This window comes from Cimex lectularius, unplaced genomic scaffold (assembly GCF_000648675.2).
Source record: "Cimex lectularius strain Harlan isolate CLEC.00 unplaced genomic scaffold, Clec_2.1 scaffold37, whole genome shotgun sequence".
Lineage (NCBI taxonomy): Eukaryota > Metazoa > Arthropoda > Insecta > Hemiptera > Cimicidae > Cimex > Cimex lectularius.
In genome coordinates, this window is record NW_019392682.1 from 1,195,535 (window position 1) to 1,216,800 (window position 21,266).

General features: G+C 35.5%; 1 protein-coding gene across 3 annotated transcripts in view; it reads right to left on the reverse strand.

Moving 5' to 3' along the window:
- The window catches only part of LOC106665538 (steroid receptor seven-up, isoforms B/C), a 142,160-nt gene that overhangs the window by 86,536 nt on the left and 34,358 nt on the right, over positions 1 to 21,266 (reverse strand). For all 3 annotated transcript variants that reach the window (XM_024225675.1, XM_014392019.2, XM_024225676.1), the window contains exon 2: positions 12,401 to 12,550. In XM_024225675.1, coding sequence (XP_024081443.1) covers positions 12,401 to 12,419 — 19 coding nt within the window. In that variant the 5' untranslated portion in view covers positions 12,420 to 12,550. The remainder of the gene's footprint in view (positions 1 to 12,400; positions 12,551 to 21,266) is intronic.

Sequence of the window (21,266 nt, forward strand, 5' to 3'; positions counted from 1 at the left end):
AGAGAGAAAGAAGTAAAAGTCTAATAAATGTTAATGCGAATGTTTGAGAGGGTTTCTGTGTAGGTTTCTGAAAGATTATATTAATAGTGAGAGTGTGAGAGAAAGAAAGAGTGAGAGATATAAAGAGAGGAGTGAGTGACAGATACAAATAGATAGATGGAGAAAGATGTGAAAAAGAGAGATTGATTAAGCGTTTTATTTAAACACTTAAAACGCAAAATTTGATCTAAATAAATGGATAGATAGATAGATAGAAAGATAAATATTGATAGAGAGAGATAGAGAGAAAGTGCGAGAAATAGGAGAAAGCGTTAGACGTAAATTCCTCAAAAAATTGATTAAAAAAACTGCAAATAGAATAAAAGAAAATGCTTGGAACTTCGCATATGTTAAAAATAATTAATTATGTATTAGGGCAAATAAAATTTGATTTTACCTAAAATACACCAAAACCAACGCGGAATGGAACTAAGAAAGGAGAGAAACGGTGTGGTCAAGAATTAGAACAATTTTGATTAGTCTTTATTACAAAAAATAAATTAATAAAGGTCTTACAGAAACGTAAACGTATTAAAAGCAACGTTATTTTAACAAAAAAAGTGTTATAATTAAAACATTTCCCACAGTGGATATCCCGGCGATAAAAGGCCCAGGAAGACGCGGTCAAGGGTCAAGGATTAGCATAGGGCCCATTGTGGATTAAAAAGTCGACACCGGCCAGTCCGGCCCTTCGGAAAAGGGTTCCCACATTGTCCGAATTTCGGAGACCGGTTTTTCCATGTTTCCAGGGCAGATCACCTATCGACCCTTCCCATGGACAGGGTCAGTTCCGCCAATCGGCGGGCACCGTGTGAACCCGCCGTGGCCAATGGAAGCCTGCATTAATATCCAATAAATAAAAACGCACCTGCTTTTTTAAAAAAGAGAAACGGACCATTTCCTAACACCGTGATTTACATTTCGCTCCGGATTTTCTCCGTGATATATGCCTCCTTCGTTTATATAATTAGGGACGAAAAATCTCTAAATTTTAAATCATACACGCTGTCGACAATTTTTCCACGATAATTTATCTTTATCTTTAAAAATTAAGTTACGTTCATTTTTGAATTTCATATCCTTTGATGAAAAAAACCCAAAATTATTCCACTTTAGAAACACGTTCATTATTTCACCATAATCAAACACATATTTGGTAATATTAATTTAAAAATACCAACAAATCAAAGCGAAGGGTGAAATGTAAAGAAAAAAACCAATTAACAAAGTTGACTCGAGTCGGATCAAAATGGATCACCTCTAAACCTCGCTGATCTGTTATCAGTCGTGTTTTGATTTCACTCCGTTTCAAGTCTGGACCACCCAACGCAGTTTCGCAACGGCAACTCCTTTTCATCTGTCGTTGCTTTATTTTCAAAATGTGCGATACAGCACGGGCAGAAGAGTTTATGCCTTATTCAATTTCGATTTTTCAAATTCAAGGTAAACAAGACGGTTTATAATAATTCAAAGTGAAAGTTGCTGATTTATCGACGAATAAAGGTGATTATTATTAGTTCATTTCAATCATGGAGTGGGTGGCGCAATATCTATAATTGACCCACGCCTTTAAAGATGTGAACTAGTTTGCTTATTCAAGATAGAGAGAGATAGGGAATGGAAGAGGTCGAGGGAAAGAGAGAAGTGAGAGAGTGAGAGGAGAGAAGGAAGGAGAGAGCGAGAGAGAGTGAGAAGGGGGGAATGTGAAAGAGAAAAAATGTGTGTCAATCATAGATAATAAACGTACAAGTAATTCAAATAAAGTCACATAACTATAAAATTAGACCAAAGAGGATTAACAATTTATTAGAGAAAGAGAACGAATAAAGAGAGGTAGAAAGAGCAAGGAAAGAAATAGATATTGAAAAAGAAGGAGGAAGAGAAATCAGAGAAAGAGACAGAAATGATAGAGAGAAAGGAAAAGAGGATAAAGAGTGAAAGGGAAAGAGGAAAAAGAGAGAAAGGGAGAGAGGAAAATGGAGAAAGGAAAAGCAAGAAATATATAGAGAGAAAAAACTGTGAATAAATGTGTATGTCATAAACCATATTATTAGAAAAAGATAAAGAGAGAGAGAGAGAAAAAACAGAGAAAGAAAGAGAGAAAGGGAGAGAGGAAAATAGAGAAAGAAAAAGCAAGAAATATATATAGAGAAATAGAGAAAGAAAAACTGTGAATAAGTGTGAATGTCATAAACCATATGATTAGAAAAAGAGAAAGAGAGAGAGAGAGAGAGAGGAAACAGAGAAAGAAAGAGAGAAAGGGAGAGAGGAAAATAGAGAAAGAAAAAGCAAGAAATATATATAGAGAAATAGAGAAAGAAAAACTGTGAATAAGTGTGAATGCCATAAACCACATTGTTAGAAAAAGAGAAAGAGAGAGAGAAAAAACAGAGAAAGAGAGAGGGGAAAAATGTAGAGAAGGAAAGCAAGAAATGGAGAAAGAGGGAGGGAGGGAAAGGAAAATTTTGTGTAAATGTAAATTTTATAAACTATTAAAGGCAGATAACCATACAAAAAGAGAGAAAGACGGTTAAGGAGGAAGAAGAGGCAAGAGATATTCTTAGACAGACAGAGAGAGAGAGAGAGAGAGAGAGAGAGAGAGAGTGAGAGAGAGAGAGTGAGAGGAGAGAGAATGAAAGAGAGATTCCTTATTCTGGGACTAGAGACACAAATTTTTTTTTACAAATTTGGTACTTGAAATAATGAACGTTTGAAGTTAATATCAAGTAAAATAAGGTTAACTAAATCACATAATACAAAATACAAAAAAATAGAAATAAGAGAAGCTATAATAAGAATTTAGGCTTTTCAGGGGAATTGGTAATTTTTTATTACATACAGCCGTCAAAACATGTGCTTTGTATGAGTGAGTGTATTTATTAGAGTGAATGAGGAGGGGTTGATGGCAGAATAGCATCCCCATCGCGGGTACTGTGTACGTATGCAGGTTAATGAAGAAATATTGTGTAGTGTGAATGTATTTATTTGTGTGAATGCGTATTGAATGTGTGTATAGATTGATAAAGGAAGAAGCCGAGGAAATACTTTCCAAGGAAGAGGGAATAAAGCCAGTATAGATCTGAATACAGGTGTGAGACTCTAGACATTCTGAGGTGCCGAAAATAAATCTGACCCAACAATTCATCAGTCTTTTCAGACTTCTTATTCCTCCGAAAGTCCACCATAAGTTACAACTGTAGTCGATGAAAGATGAAGGAAGAGACAAGGAGTTTACGAAAGGTGAAAGGTAGAACCAAGACCGGCGGAATTGAATGAGGGATCCAACACCTTGGGAAATTTTGGAAGTGTGTGGTTTCCAGGAAAGGTTTTGGTGGAGTGGAAGGAGATAGGTTGGTTGTTGATGGTGAAACAAGGATAGGGGGTGATTTGAGGAGGTGACAGACAAAAAGAGAAGGAGAGAAAGAAAAAGAAAGAGACAGTGCAGGGGAGAGTGAGAGAGAGCGGAAGAGAGGAAGAAAGATAAAATATGTGTAAGTGTGAATGTCATAAACGGTTAAAGGTACACAACCATAGAACAGATATGATAGACTGCTGAAGAGTGAGAATAGGCGAAAGATAGAAGTTGAGAGGGAGAGGGCGTAAGAGATACAGGACCGGAAACGATTATCTCAACAAAACACATAAATCTGCTTGTCACATTATATTCGCTAGGTTCACCCTGTCTGAAAAGAAAAATACGAATGCTATGCCCCTTCGGAAAACAAGATCATTAGGCCTTAATCATTTATGAGTAATTTGAGATAATAATTGAAATGGTCAGAGGTTGAAGTAAAGAATATCTCAACATTTAGGATAATATTTCGAGAGGTTAAAAATAAGAGTGAATGCTTAAGGATTTGTTCGCATATAAATGGGCGTGGAGTTGATTAGAGCCGGAATCGTCCGCCCTCGGCCGGTCGTTATTATCTTCATTGTTCGGTTTTAACACACGCACACGTCGAAAACAAAGGGCATTAACAATTTCTTATTTATTTCATCCCGGTGTACGTCGTTGTCTAGGAGGGATAGCCCGAGGGAGAGAGAGGGCGAAAAAAGCTCCGGAGATGAGAGAGACGGAGATGAATGTTGGAGCGTGAGAACCACACAATACAGCCGTGTAATTGCCGGGTAGAACACGCACACACAAACACACTAATTCTGTTTACACTAATTAGTGTTTAGTGCAATAATCTGATACGAACCTATCTCGCTCATCCCTCAATTATTTTTCCAACGGTGCTTTACCGTGGACGTGACGTCAGGCGTAGAGCGAACAATGCTCGGCCAGGTAACATGAGCGCCTTGTTTTTGAGCGCCGAAGAGAAAAAACAATAAAGCCTTGGGATAATTGAGCCTCGCCATTGTGCACGCAAGTCAATTACGACCAATCGGACAATCGGTTGCAAGGTCTTCATAAATAAAATTACAATTCATACGCAAATTTCTTTTCCTTTTGTCTCTCCGCTAGATTAAAACGTTCTTGAGTTCTGAATTTACTGTTGGCTCAGGGGCAAGTTATTTTCATATATGACTTGTCATTCTCAATAATAACGCTATTTTATTGAAATAGTATCATTATTTAATAAAAATTACATGTCCCCCAATTAAGAAGAATTTCAATAACAGTCGGTAAAGAGGTCCACGACTAGATTTATTAACCTATTGAATAATTTTATAATTATTATTCATGTTTTACAAACTGCGCTTAACGCTTAATTTTAACGACAACTTGTATACCTATGTGTATGCGCTTTTATGAGTGTCTGTTTGTTAGGATGTGTGTGTTTAAGTGTATGCGTGTGTGTGCTTTTATAAAAATAATCTATAATTTTTTAGAGTAATGAAAAGTTACCCAAAATCAATTTTTTAAAACCCTTTATGGAATAATGTTGCTTTAGATTAAGATGAACATTAGCAACATGGTTAATAGATTAGCGAGAAATCCTGTAAGTGTAGTGATGGAGAGGTTTGATTGGCTTCAAATAAATCAGTGTTGCCAATACACGGTCAGAAATAGTACAGTCAAAACACTGATATGAACAATGTTTGGCAAATATAGCGATGGATTGTTGGAGATAGAAGAGTCGAGGATAGGAATTTTACATTGGCGCTAAATGAGTCAGTGTTGCCAATACACGGGGAGAAACAGAGCAGGAAAACAGTACGTCTGCCCTAAACTCATGGGATTCCCTGGTAACCTAAACAAAATTGCTACTTGGCATTGTTTTAAAGCAAGTTTGGATAAGAAAGGGTTAAATTATAAACGGGATAAGAAAATTTGAGGTTTGACAAATATAACAATCGATACATAATACAGTGTTTCAATTACAAGATCGAGATTTTATATTGGCGCCCAATAAATCAGTGTTGCCAATACACGGGCGGAAACAGAGCAGGTAAAACACTACGCTCTCTCTAAACTCACGGGATTTCTTGCTAACTTTCACAAAATTGCTAAAATTGGCATCTATAAGAAGTAACTTTGGGCAAGAAAGGGTTAAGTTATAAACTGGATATGAAAAAGTTCTTGTATGGATAAGAATCGATACAAGAGGCAGTGGTGGGGTGACGCCATGTTAAAGACAGAAGATTCCAAGATGGAGTTTTAAAATTGGCGCCAAAAATTTGAATGTTTTCTTAACACTGGTAGAAACAAAGCAAGAAAAACATTTTCCTCGCACTAAACTCATGGGTTTTCCTGCTAACCTTGAACAAAATTGCTAAAATTGGCATTTTTCTGAAGCAACTTTGGGCAAGAAAGGATTAAATTATAAAGTGCATATGAAAAATTTGATTTTTGGAAAATATAACAATCGACACAAGATGCAGTGGATAGAAGTTTCCAAGTGGAGATTTTACATTGGCGCCAAAGAAATCATTGTTGCCAATACACTGACAGAAAAAAGTAAGAAAAACACTTCGCCCCTCCCTAAACTCATGGGATTTCGTGCTAACCTTAAACAAAATTGCTTAAGTTGGCACTGTTCTAAAGCAGCTTTGGGAAAGAATGGATTAAAATATAAACTCGATATGAAACTTTGACAAATATAACAATCGATACATAATGGAGTATTTCAATTACAAGATCGAGGTTTTATAATGGCGCCTAATAAATCAGTGTTGCCAATATAAGGGCAAGCAGGAAAACTCCACGCCCGCCCTAAACTCATGGGATTTCCAGGTAACCTAAATGTAATTGCTAAAGTTAGCGTTGTTCTAAAGCAACTTTTGATAAGAAAGGGATTATAAACTGCAAATGAAAAATTTGATTTTTGGAATGTCAAGATGCAGTGGATAGAAGATTCCAAGATGGAGATTTTACATTCACGCCAAATAAATCAGTGTTGCCAATAGACTGGCAGAAACATTAAAGGAAAAACACTGCACTCATGAGATTAGCTAAGCATTAGCAAATATTCCAACCTTTTCTTTTTAACGAACTCATGAGGTATCAAACAGTTTTTTTTTTTAAAACGATGACAGATATAATATACGTATATACATTTGTAAATAAATTCCACTAACTAAATGGTTACTAATAGCTCCAATTAACAGGCTTGACTTGTAATTAATTATCGTGGCCGGGCAGGAAATCTTACCCCAGGGTCTTGAGCGGACCGCTAGCCCTCACAGGTCTTCGTATGGATAGAGTGTCAATTAAGTGTTGTTTTTCCATAATTGGCAACCGGCAGATGTGGCGTCTTTCAAGCAATTAGTTCACACTTTGCCTGACTGATTGCCCGTTTGAACTACGGGCTCTTTCTCAGGTCTTTCATTTCGCCGTCCGACTCCGCGTTTTCCTATAGGTTCGTTTGGCAGAACGAATCTGGTAATTGCGTAACGGCGCGGTTGCTTTCTGATGGAAAGATTGCCCTTTCCGACGGTTGCCAATTGTTGTCTCTTCGCGATCGGGGGCATCTCGCCATTATTAGAATCGGGAAAGAAGTCTTAAATTGGCTGTGGAACCTTTTGAAGAATAACAACCGATTTCGACAGATATCTGGTTATTGAATCTAAAATATTAAGTGCAGTTTCTATCTGGGAGGATGTATCTCAAGTCGTAAATCGACGCTATAAAGCCAAAGAACATCACAATAAAGATCTTACAAAAAGGTTATCATGTTTTTACAATCAATACTTATAACTTTAACATGTTCTTCTGAACTAAAAAATTTCTACTAATCTTACGATCACTAAGTTATTTTATAAATTTGTCAATACCAAAAGCCACACAAACAATGATGAGTAGACTAAGCAGATCAGAAGAAAACTAAACTTTGCCAGTCTCAAGTAGTTTAGTAATTTCAATTCTACAAGGAAAAAAGTTTGATCAAAGATTTAGGCTGTTTTTTCTTATAACAATATTCTTAAAATTTCCTTTGTTGTTTATACCAGATCAACTTTTGAAAACAGCATAAACTTGATTCGAGTATTGAAAGCAAAACGGTACTTATGGAAATTTAAATTAAAAAATTATTTAAAACGACCATAATCAATGATATATAACACATACACAAACTGGCTTGAAAGTGCAGGCCTAACTTAAGTTTGTCAAACCAACACAGAATGAGTAGATTGTCATTGAATTATTTGGCGCCAATGTAAAATTTCCATTTTGGAATCGATCTACCGTATTTTGTGTAGTTTAGGGCGGGCGTGGTGTTTTTCCTGCGTGCCCTTATATTGGCAACACTGATTTCTTGGGCGCCGATATAAAATCTCGATCTTGGAATTGAAATACCATTATGAATCGATTGTTATATTTGACAAACATGAAATTTTCATATCGAGTTTATATTTTAATCATTTCTTTCCCAAAGCTGCTTTAGAACAGTGCCAACTTAAGCAATTTGTTTAGGGTTAGCACGAAATCCCATGAGTTTAGAGAGGGGCGAAGTGTATTTCTTACTTCTTTTCTGCCAGTGTATTGGCAACAGTGTTTTATTTGGCGCCAATGTAAAATTTTCATTTTTTAATCAATCTACCGCATCTTGTGTAGATTGTTATATTTGCCAAACATCAAATTTTTTATATGCAGTTTATAAGTTAATCCTTTCTTACCCAAAGTTGCTTTAGAACAATGCTAACTATAGCAATTATGTTTAGGTTACCAGGAAATCCCATGAGTTTAGGGCGGGCTTGGTATTTTTCCCGCTTGCCCTTATATTGACAACACTGATTTATTGGGCGCCAATATAAAATCTCGATCTTGTAATTGAAATACTCCATTATGTATCGATTGTTATATTTGTCAAACATGAAAGTTTCATATCGAGTTTATATCTTAATCCTTTCTTTCCCAAAGCTGCTTTAGAACAGTGACAACTTAAGCAATTTTGTTTGAGGTTAGCACGAAATCCCATGAGTTTAGTGAGGGGCCACGTGTTTTTCTTGATTTTTTTCTGCCAGTGGATTTGCGACACTGGTTTATTCGGCGCCAATGTAAAATTTCCACCTTGGAATCGATCTACCCCATCTTGTGTAGATTGTTATATTTGCCAAACATCAAATTTTTCAAATGCAGTTTATAATTTAACCCTTTCTTGCCCAAAGTTGCTGCAGAAAAATGCCTATTCAATTTTGTTTAAGGCTACCAGGAAATCCCATGAGTTTAGGGCGGGCGATGTGTTTTTCTAGCTTTGTTTCTGCCAGTGTATTGGCAACACTGATTTATTTGGCGCCAATTTAAAATTTCCATCTTGGAATCGATCTACTTCATCTTGTGTGGATTGTTATATTTGCCAAACATCAACAGTTTCAAATGCAGTTTATAATGTAACCCTTTCGAGCCCAAAGTTGCTTCAGAAAAATACCAATTTTAGCAATTTTGTTTAAGGTTACCAGGAAATCCCCTGTGTTTAGGGCAGGCGATGTGTTTTTCTTGCTTTGTTTCTGCCAGTGTATTGGCAACAATGATTTATTCAGCGCCAATGTAAAATTTCCATCTTGTAATCGATGGAAAGCGACCAAGCACTATACTAATACCTTTTTATATAAGGTGTTTGGTTGCAATGAAAAAATTAGTGTCACGAGCGGGATTCGAACCCACGACCTTCGGCTCAATACGCCGCTGTTCTAACCACTTGAGCTATGGCGAGTTAAGTTCACTCGGATACCAACTTCCCATCTCAGCCTATCTTTCGAATTTTCCCTCCTTTCTGCCATTTTTTTCAAATATGTAATCAGGATTCGATTCTCGGCGAAATATGAATTGGCGTGGAGCTGTTAGGGAAGTTATACTTCGTTTTCCTTATTAAATCCATTACATGTAAGTGAAAAATTTAATGTCACGAGGCCGAAGGTTGTGGGTTCGAATCTCGCTCGTGACACTAACTTTTTCATTTCAACCAAAAACCTTACATAAACAGATTAATTAATTGAAAGAAGTAATTTGGTCAATAGACCACTAAAAGTAATGGATTAATCATACATGTCTTAAATATATTCATGTTATTGTGCAAATCTTCTTTTCCATATATTTCCATTTTATGTTTGTAATTGTCGTATGAACCTTCGAGAATTATTAAAAGATAAGATCGAAAAACGACTTCTTACAAACAAGATATCCGCATGTAGTTCTCACGAGGTCAGATATGCGGGGTTATGTTCGATAAAAATTAGAACTAGACGTGAGGTGCGAGAAATCCAGCATATTATTTTTTAAGACGTTATGAAATTGCACACTGCGGTTTCTGTGTAATCAGTTGTAAGAGCGAGATCCAATTTTTTTAGAACTGAGAATTTTCGTCTACCTTTTTACCCTGCCGTTTTTTGGATTGTTATTATTAACGGCCATATATTTTCAAATGCCAGTCATTTGTCTCTATCGAATCTTGCCATGGCCTTCGTCGCCCAAATTGCTGTCAATTCGGTGGTGTATTTTTTCGCGATTGTACCTCGTAAAAATTTTACTTTTTTATTTAACATTATTTTCTTTTATATTTTTTATTTGCATTTAATTTCGATCGGTGAACGGATGCCGTGGAGTATTGTTTAAAATGATCGGAAGTATATCAAAACGTCAAAGTATAAAAGGGCAGCGCAGATTTCATAAATCACTTTCACCTTCTATTATTTCAATAGGTACAAAATGAAACTCATTTTTATGAGCTTATGCCTGTGGTCGAAAGCCTTTGGATTTATGTGCGATACCGGTCGTAATATACTGCAACCTATCGATTTATTCTTCGAAGGTTATTAGAAAACACTCACAAAATTTATAACAGTACATAATTATTATTTGAAAACAGTTTTGGTTACCCATATTCTAAGTCTCAGGGGGGGGGATCCTCATGTGTTAAAATATGGAACTTCATATATTAAGATATTTATTTAGAAATTGTGAGATGCGGTCTGGTGTGATGTAGGTTTTAAGAAAAACATTTTCTTTATCGTGCCAACGTTTCGATCTTTATTGAGATCATCTTCAGGGCTCAAAGTGTTTGTCTTCTGTGTAATTGTGCCATTCTTGCGTGTCGTGTCGTGAATGCCCATTAAGATAGTTAAAAACCTGAACGCGTTCCAGGATATTTTAAAATTTCAAAAAATACGGATTTTTATATATGTCTGACAGAAAGTATTAATCCGTGCGAAAAATTTTAAAAATTCTATTTATCACATAAGCATAAAAATAAGACAGTCAAATAAATAATTAATAATCCACTAATACGAATATCACAAAAAAAATTAAGAACATTTATGCCATGCAAGAAATTACAAAATAAGTGACATGAAAGTACAAAACAAAGCTTATAATTAAACATAAGAAATATGTGTGGTGAGTAGTGACTGTTAGTCGATAATTATTCAGAAATCGTGAGATGCGGTCTGGTGTGATGTAGGTTACAGAAAACATTTTCTTTATCGTGCCAACGTTTCGATCTTTATTAAGATCATCTTCAGGGCCTTCTTTGGCCAGCTTCTTTGAGGTGAAAAGAGCCGACGCCTTATACAAAAATGTTTTTTCTATACCGACTTCCTTCCCCACCCCTTCAAAATCCAACGTATATAAACATAAAACAGCAAAATCTCACTGGCACTCTCAACACGACACGCAAGAATGGCACAATTACACAGAAGACAAACACTTTGAGTGAGTAGAAATACCTTGATTGAGTATAAAAATATATTTTGCATTGCATAAATTCACTTTTTTCCTCATCCTACACGTAGTTGTTAAATTTAAACAATGTTTGCAAATCCCAGGCCCTGAAGATGATCTCAATAAAGACCGAAACGTTGGCACGATAAAGAAAATGTTCTTCTGAAACCTACATCACACCAGACCGCATCTCACGATTTCTGAATAATCTATTTTCCCATAGTTTTTTTAAAATTTTATAAATTGGTCTTTTGAAAAGTCTCAGACTATCGCCAAACGAACCGTGGCTTTAAACTTATTCAAGTGACTTAACGACAAATTTGATCTGGAAGTTCTTTTTTTTAATACTGCGGGGTAAAAAGATGAAAAAAGTAAATTTATTATTTTTTATTTATTATTTTATTATTTCTTTTATTTTTTTATTTATTAAAAAAAAACTATGACCATGTTGTGGTTTTTTAAATATTTTAAATTGTGTGGTGATTAGTGACCGTTAATCGACAATTATTCAGAAATCGTGAGATGCGGTCTGGTGAGATGTAGGCACTCTCAACACGACGCAAGAATGGCACAATTACACAGAAGACAAACACTTTGAGCCTTGAAGATGATCTCAATAAAGATCGAAACGTTGGCACGATAAAGAAAATGTTTTTCTAAAACCTACGTCACAACAGACCGCACCTCACGATTTCTGAATATTTTTTTAATTTTAATTGTGTTGTTTTTAATTAATTCCACACTTAATTGTTTATATACTGAGCTTCAACTAATTTTAATTAATCTTATTATAAATGCAGTTTCTTGCTCTCAAGAATATATTTTAACACTCATCGAGTTAAAGTAGGAAAAATAATTGTTCTTGTAATTTTGGTTTTTAAATGATATAACATGTCCTAACTGCCATGTTTTTCTAAAATAAATAGGCCCTGATGATGACGATATAATCGTCGAAAGCTAGGCAAAAACTTAAAGAATTGTCGTTCTGTTGTGACCTCACCGAAGATCCTTTTTTCTAAGTTCTCGTCTTTAATTCCCCAAAGTTTAACTACCGGCTTAACGTATAAAAAATAATTGTTGAAAATTCAGGTCAGGGTTCAGGTGACTTTTTTAAATAATTCTCAAATATAATCGCAAGTGTTATGAACCATGAACCCGTAACGTGGTAATATGGGAATGTGTTGTACTAATGCCAACACGGGTTATTTGATATTTCGATTCAAAAATATTATTTGTATAAACATATTGAAACAAGCTTACCTTCTCGGCGCATCCCCATTTTGAGACACTTTTTCAGCCGGCAATATTGGCACTGATTCCTATGGTGTTGGTCGATGGGACAGTTGCGATTCCCCCGACACGAGTAGGTCAGGTTCCTCCTTACGCTCCTTTTGAAGAAACTCTTACAGCCTGTAAACAAAACAAAACGAAAAACGTAATGAATCGGTGCAAATTGACGAAGATGAGATGCCAAACGGTGAAATCCCGAGTTCAACGAGAAATTGAAATTACACAGGGTCGTCGGGAGTTAACACGATCTCCATCAGATCCCAGATCACGATCTGGGAGAAAACAAGACGATCTCGGACAAGTTCACATCTACGTGTTGAATCGAATTGAGCCGAGGCAATGCCTCATACATCACACCCCCCGCTCGCCTTATTAACGAACCTGACAAAACAGAATTCATTTTACATCAACCGCGTCTTCTTCAACATTTAACGTAGGACGACGGTTGATATTTAATTTACACTGCTTCCAAACTGGCTTTCTCATCCGAGCTGGAATTTGAAAGTCGCTTCGATTTCCTGTGCGACTGGGCCTTCGACTTCCCATAAACTTCAACCAAGGCCTCCATTGTTTCCGTTTAATTACCTTTCCATCTACGTTTTATTATAAAAGGTTTTAGGATTTCATGATTAAAATTTATTATTTCCATTTCTATTAAATAAACCAAGAGTGTACGAGTGATTTTATCCTATTTATAATACTAATATGTGGGAAGTTTAAGGGCCGACGACCATCTGAGGTCATCGTCGCCCCTCTGCCTGTTTTTACTTCTCTTTCTAGCCTTTCACGCGTATGTACCATATTTTTAAAGATTAAACTTCATAAAAACATCGCGTGAACTTTATTGAACAGTGATGATCTTAAAGATCGGTCATTTCCGATCATCTTCTTTGACAGATGCGTTCAGTTTTTCGACATTATCAATAGTGTGTTGGCCAAAATGACCCATTTATTAAGAGACGTTAAAAACAACATAAAATCTTAATGAAACCCTGATTCCATGAATGGTTTTGTTCCGGAATAGAAAATTAAGTCGCATAAACACTCTTAACACAATGTTCCAACAAGACACAATTTATTTAAGAAAAAAGATTATAATAATTACAAATTTCATACGCGATATTTAGATTGCAGTGTTTGTCGGAACGGGTTTTTTTTAAATCCATATTAGATTTTTTTTAAAACTGGCCGTAATTTTTGTAGATAATCTTCAAAGTCGGAATAACCGGTTTACCTGATACCCGTCAATTTTCCAATAATGTAATTAGTCTTACACACACACAAAGAGCAGAAAGAAGTTAAAATTGAAGGATCATAGATAAACTGTTGTTTTCATTTATGATTATAAATGACATAAAAATCCAATATCGGTTATTATTTTTTTCCTTGGTTGATCGTTTTTTAACAGTATTCTCAATTCTTTCAATTAATTAATTTTTATAAAAGGTATAGGTTGAGATAAAAAAGTAAGTGTCACGAGCGGGATTCGAACCCTCGACCTTCGGCTACGCCGCTGCTCTACCACTAGAGCTATCGTAACTTCGATCCACTCGGACACGAACTTCCCATCTCAACCTCAAGCTGGTAGAGCACAAGTGGTTAGAGCAGCGGCGTAGCCGAAAGTCGTGGGTTCGAATCCCGCTCGTGACACTGACTTTTTTATCTCAACCAATACCTTACATAAAGATTAATTAATTGAAAGAAGTTATTTGGTCAATCGGATCACGAATTATAATGAATTAAATAAAATTAACGTTTAATAGTTTATTTGCTTTATGATGTTGGCGTAGCTGTATCTGTTCTGTAATTAATGCTGTTTTTGTCTTTGTTAATGTAAACAAATTCTAGAAATTGTTTTCTTGAAAAATGGCAAAAAGGAGGGAAAATTCAAAAGGTGTGGTTGAGATGGGAAGTTAGTGTCGGAGTGGATCGAGGTCACGATAGCTCAAGTGGTAGAGCAGCGGCGAATCTAGCCGAAGATCGTGGGTTCGAATCCCGCTCGTGCCATTGACTTTTTTATCTCAACTAAAAACCTTAATTAATTGTAATTTCTAGAAAGTTGCGTTTGTATTTGTTTTTTTCCGTGTTTATTTTAATTTATCGAAATCAAAGTTGTGTTGTTTTTCAAAGTGGAGTGCTTCCAATGCTGTGGGTTTGGCTTTTGGTGTTTTGCAGTCATAGATGTGTTGTTTTTTCTGTTTTTGTTGATACTGCGATGTAATTCCAATATATGTAGCTGGATAGTTCATATAATTAATTTTATAAATTAATTAATCTTTTTATGTAAGGTTTTTGGTTGAAATGAAAAAGCTAGTGTCACGACGGACACTAACTTCCCATCTCAACCCCACCTTTCGAATTTTCCCTCCTTTTTGCCATTTTTTCAAATTCGTGTAATCAGGATTCATTGAAAAAAGTTAATTGGACGATCGGACCAGCAATTCTAATGGATTTAATAAGTATTCTAAATATTTATGAACTGCTTGATAATATGCTCGTCGCGTCGATTATTGTCAGGAAATTATCATGAGTCATACTGATTTCGATCTCATTCCGTTTAAACTGTACGTTTTTTCCTCGCCAGTACAAATTCGTTGTAGTTGTTCTTTTTTGGTTTGGACTAGTATTATAGAAAAGAACGGGATTAAGCGGACCCCCGTTTCGTTTTTCGGCCAGAGTTTACGATATGACACATAGAGGTTGAAAACGTCATTTCATCTCTGGGTCCGTTTATTCTCGTCGTTTCATTAAGCGGGGGGCGTTCCGGTTTTTTGACATCATTATCGGTCGGCTATTTCATTTTTAATTAAGAAACAATTTCTCCCCATAAAACCGTTGATGATGGTGCCTTGCCTGTCCGGGATAAAGCGATAGTAGGCGTAGGTCAAGCTGTGATTAATACCTCAGTTCTAACTCGAAATTTCTTTTTAAATATACACAAAACGTAAATGAACTTTCGTGTGTAGAAATCAAATTTTTATTTATTGACACGGTGTGAAGGTAACTATAGAGATATTAAACGAAAGGGTCATTAGGAAAATATGTCATTATAGTCATGACAAATCATAAAATGTTCATTATTAAAGTTGTACGACAGGATGCAGTATAAATAATTGTTAAGCTGTTCTGTTTTAATGAGATTAATAAATCAAAATTCACCTGGATGTTTTTTCAAAATACAGGGTGTTTTAACGTGTGCCAACAGGTCTTCCCCAATTTTTTTGAACAGATGCAAAAAAATTACCAATGGTAACTCTCCTTATATTTTTGCGTAAATTCCAAAACCGTCGTCAATTTTTTGAATAGTTTGAAAGAAGTATGTATTCGGCTGCTTGGTCTTCTGAAAGTTGAACGATTTGTTCTGTTCGTTCGTAAATAATCGTTAAGTACGTTTTTGTTCCCAGATAATTGCTTATACTGAAGTAAGCAATTTCACTAATTTTTATTTTGAGAAATAGTCGCGTTTAAAGTTTTTTAAAATTATTATTATGTTTATGCACGAACACTCTGGATCAAGGTATAGTCTTGAAGAAAAAAAAATTCAGTTATTACTGCCAAGCTTTCGACTTATCTTAAGGTCATCATCAGAGCAAAACAAGCTTAAATATGTCAATCTGTAGACAAGGGTCACGAGGAATAGGTAAAATTTTATAACTTACATAATTTTTTTAAAGAGAATATTACGCAGGTAAAATTTTAGATTCTAGATCCTTTTTAAAGAAACAAAACAATAACCTTCGCAAAATATTGATTACATTTTGTCATATAGTATTTCCACTTTTAAATGAAGACATCTTTATTGCAGTGTTTTGTCATTAAAATAATGAATATTTTTATTGCTTTCCTAATGAAAGTTAAAAATGAAGGCAGTTATCAGATTATAGTTTTTATCACGATATGGTCTTAATTGTCTACAGATATATATGTTTAAGATTGTTTTGCCCTGATGATGATTTTAAAATAGGTCGAAACCTTGGCAGTAACAACTAAATTTGCTTTTTCTTCAAAACCATGCCACGCTCAGTGTTCGTGAGTGAAAAATTGGTCGATACTTCCAATGCTGAAAATTATGTTTATGTACAGACCTCATGAAGAAAACAAAGAAATTGAAATTTGTGTTTAACCATTATTTACGACATTTCCTTAATTTTTTAACCTTTTCGAAAATTCCTAGGTTCGCCGATTTTGGAGGTGTTTCAAAGTTGTGGTATTCTTCTAGAAAATGATTTAAGTTTCAGAAAAAAAATAAAATTTGGGGGTTCCCATTAAAAAAAAAGTCGACTGTTTTGGAATCTGCGAAAATGTAAGGAGGTTACCATTTGTCACTTTTTGTGTCTGTTAAAAAAAAAAAAAAATAGGGAAATTCTGCTAGAGCATGTTAAAAATGACACCCTGTATAGAATAAGAAAGTTTAAAGGGGAGAAAATAACAGAATCGGTCTTTTTCCAAGTTAATATTTTGTGAAAGTATAATGCGAGAGTAAGATAATAAGTATCGCAACACAATCTCAATTTCAAATCCGATTCACGGATCGTGACTGGCTGATTATCCTTTGTTGAATGAGCCACGTATTAATTGTATTTGTAATTAACCGGAGTGTATAACGGTTTAGAAAAAGAAAACTTATTCTGGAGATATTTCACATTTGAGCCGCACACGTCGCCTTAAAAAGGGATTATTTATCAAATCGGGCGAAAAATAAATGATCTTCGAATTATGCGTTTAATACAATAATCCATCAAGACTGTCGTAACGATTAGATAGGTTTCGTAACGTCTCGGCCGACAATAGGATCGGCTTCATCAGGAGCACGCTTTCTATTTAACTCGTGGCCGCAGATACGATCGCCAATATCGTTCCACAGCTACTGACCCAATAATTTTACCGATCTGTAACAGCTGAGGAAATTCGACGCCTTACCCGAAGTATTTTTCTTCAATGATACTATTCTAAAAAGCGAAAAGAACTTTAAAATCAGATCGAATTACTGTTAACCTTCGAAGTCAATTCTCAAGGAGCGGCCTTCTTGTTCTAGCGAGAATTCAAGTCGATAAATTTCGGCAACAAGCCCGGGTGAGAAACGCCTGACGGTTAATAAATGCAAATAGCAATTACGGCCAAGTAATAATATCCTTAAGCCAGTATATTTATCACTCCATGAAACCCATTATCTAAGAAAATGACTCTATATATAACACCTTAAAATTTCAAACTCCTTATATGATTATGCTCTTTGTGACCTGATACCTTCCTGGATCAGCAAATCAAATCTTAACAAAATTTACGAACAATTAACACCGACTGTCACATAATATGATTGATTTATTTAAACATCATCTATCAGGATCCATTATCATTATTTGCTAATCCATATATTTAATAGTCGTAATTATTATTAATTATATCCATTAAATTTAGTAGTCTATTGACCAAATGACTTTTTTCAATTATTTAACCTTTTTATGTGAGGTTTTGTTTGAAATGAAAAAACTAGTGTCACGTGCGGGATTCGAACCTATGACCTTCGGCTAAATACGCTGCTGCTTCGTTGTGGGTTTCTCCCTCCTCCCATCTCAACCCATCCTTCGAATTTTACCGATTTTCCACTTGGACAACTGACGTCTTTGTTGTCTTAGAGGTAAATTGCTTCTAGAGTAAAATTTAAGATTGATGAAAAATATTGGTTGGAATAAAAAAGTCAGTGTGACGAGCGGGATTCGAACCCACGACCTTCGGCAAAATACGCCGCTGCTCTAACCACTTGAGCTATCGTGACTTCGATCCAGTCCGACACCCACTACCCATCTCAACCTACAAAAAGAGGTAAAATTAAGTCGGTTAATTAAGTATGTATTACCACAATAAAACTCATAGAATTTTATGGGACATGATAAACAGAGGGTTTAGACATCCAATGTCTCCAAAATGGAACAGCCTCAAATCGAATGAATGCTTCGCAAGACTTATGGTTCTAATCTCGTTTAATTTGGTTTACATTTACATAAGTAAGATGTAATTAATATAATGATAAAAATACCTATAGTTTGAATTTAACTATAAAATGGGATTTCGGGTTTTTTCTTTGAGTTTTTTGAGAACAAAACAGTCATTTAAAAATTACGAGTTTTATTTTTATGTATAATACTTTTCAACCTGCAGACCAAAGCCGAGGTAGCAGAGACGGTTTGTTTGCTGAAGACCTGTCCACAAACCACACGAATCCTGTGTTGTCAAGATAAATATTTATTTACAAATAATACCGTTATCCGGCCTTTTTCTTTGACCTTTCAACGAAATATATTTGGAACGACGTTTTTCTTCTATGTCAGACTTGGTTTTAATTTATCCAGCGACGATATGGCCACAGGCTATGAACTTGGAAATTTAAAACGAAAGAGTTTTTATTTTTTTCAGGCTTTAAACAGGGCCTGGCATCCAGGCATACTTTGTAAACTAAAGCGCTTCCTATACTCTCATTATTACCTTTTATTGAAATCGTACCTAACTGATCGCTGTTCCAGAGTGATTATGATGAATTCTGGGACGTCAGACAGAGGCCGGTGTACGGCAAGGTAGCATCCTTGGTCCTATACTATTTATACGACTGATCTACCAATATATCCTGACACTTACGAGCCTTATCGCGTTACGAGGACGACACCGCAATCCTATCCTCTAACTCGAATCCTGTCCAACATCCAGGAACAATTTGAGCTTATCGAAGACTGGTGTAAAAACTGGAGGACGAGACTGAACGAAGAAAAGTGCACTCAGTACAATAAAGAGATACCAGTTTCCACTCAAGTCAAATACCTGGGACTATATCTCGACAGCAGACTGACGTGGAATCCCCACACAAGGCTTAAAAAACAATACTACGAAGACTTCTAAGACCGAAATCGACTTTGACAATTAAGACAAAGCTACAACCAACTACCGTACAAGACCAATATGGACGTACAAAGTGGGACTGTGGGGTACTGCCAAGCCTTCCAATCGAAAGTCCTTAGACAAATTGTACCAATTACAAATTGCACCTTATTATGTCATTAACGTCACTATCCACAAAGACCTCAACATTCCTTTTGTCAACGAACTAATCCGGTCCAGATCCCAAACCTTCCACATTAACCTTTCGATCCTAACCATACTGCTCGAGCCTTTTCCACTCATTCCAACTCTGAAGCCCGCTACGTCGCCTCAACCTCGGGACCTACTTGACCCCTAATCATACACACTGAGTGTCAGCAACGGTTCTACAGGTGCAGTGCTGGCATTAGTGCTAGTGTCGTGCTTCGTGATATATTAATCATGTGTACATATTTGTATAGTATACTATCATGTACAGGTAACAAATCATTTTAAAAAAATATATAAATAAAAAATATTATCTGTTTAAAGTTCTTTAATAATTTAACATTCTTTAATCAATAAAAATGTTATGAAATTAACGTAAATTTGACCAATTATGCTGTAATATGTAAGACCTTCTGATATAGGAAAAAGAAAGAAGGAAATGGTCTTGTTTCAAAGTTTTAATCTTATTATAGAGCCATAGTAAGTATAGTCAAATTATATTATATAATTTTTATAAAAGCAATCCACCGGTTATGGGTTGCACTAGCTTAATTCGTATAGATTGTTCTGTACTGACTCTTTCCCTGTTGCTACACAGCTGCTCGCAAACAGGTCTATTATCAACTGGTTCAAAAATTACTGCCATTTTTTTAAATTCCTAATTACTGTCGTATATATGTTGTAATATGTGGCAAATGTACCGTGGTAATGATAACTCAGGAAGATAAAACAGGGGGAGATGTTTTTATTTATCTTAACTACTTTTATACCTTATCCGAGAAAATTGAAAGAAAAACTGGCTATAAAGATTCATTATAATTTGTTTATTGTATTAAAAACCCCGATAAGACAAACGAAATTAAGATAGTGTTTTTTTTAAATGTCTGATTGGGAATTTTGCAATTGTTCGCAATACGAATTGAAGCCTATGAATAACGCAACACCTCAATATCAATGTTTATAATAATTTATGATATAACTTAAACAAAGCATGACACGATTATGCTGAACAGACGAAGGGTTACTTTTTGGGTCTGTTGTCACCAGCGGGTTGAATTACTCAAACGCGTTTCGGCATTGCGCCAACTCGAGTGAGGAGCTAATTCGCGAGTGAAGACGGACCCAAAAAATGACCCTATGCCGTTTCATCTTGAATTGACCGACTCGTAGACCAACATCCATCATCAATTCTGCCACTATTACTTAAAGTCAATAGACTTTGTTTATAAATTTTTAATTCTAATATTATTTTTTATAATTGCTACATCCCGCCATTTTATCACAATCTGTGTCATTTTGCCGCAGCAATGTTTTATATTTAGCTGATAGGTACAAACATTAAATGTTTTTTTAACAGTCATTACTATATTTTATAAAGCTGCCATGTATAATTTTCTGAAATCCCAGTCCATTATTAGGAGGCATAACCTAACCAGCGAAATCAGACGCTCATAAAATGAAAAATTCTTTGTTTTCTCTATCGATATCGAGTGACAGGTCCTTTATGACCCAATGTTGTCTAAGAGGAAGGCGAACATGACCAATTTGGTTAAAAGGTTAGCGGGAAATTCCGTAAGTTGTAGAGAGTTTGGATTTGCGCCAAGTAAATCAGTGTTGCCAATACACGGGCAGACACAGCAGGTACAACACTATGCCCGCCCTAAACTCACGGGATTTCTTGCTAGCTTTAACAAAATTGCTAAAATTGGCATCGATAAGAAGTAACTTTGTGCAAGAAAGGATTGACTTATAGTCTGGA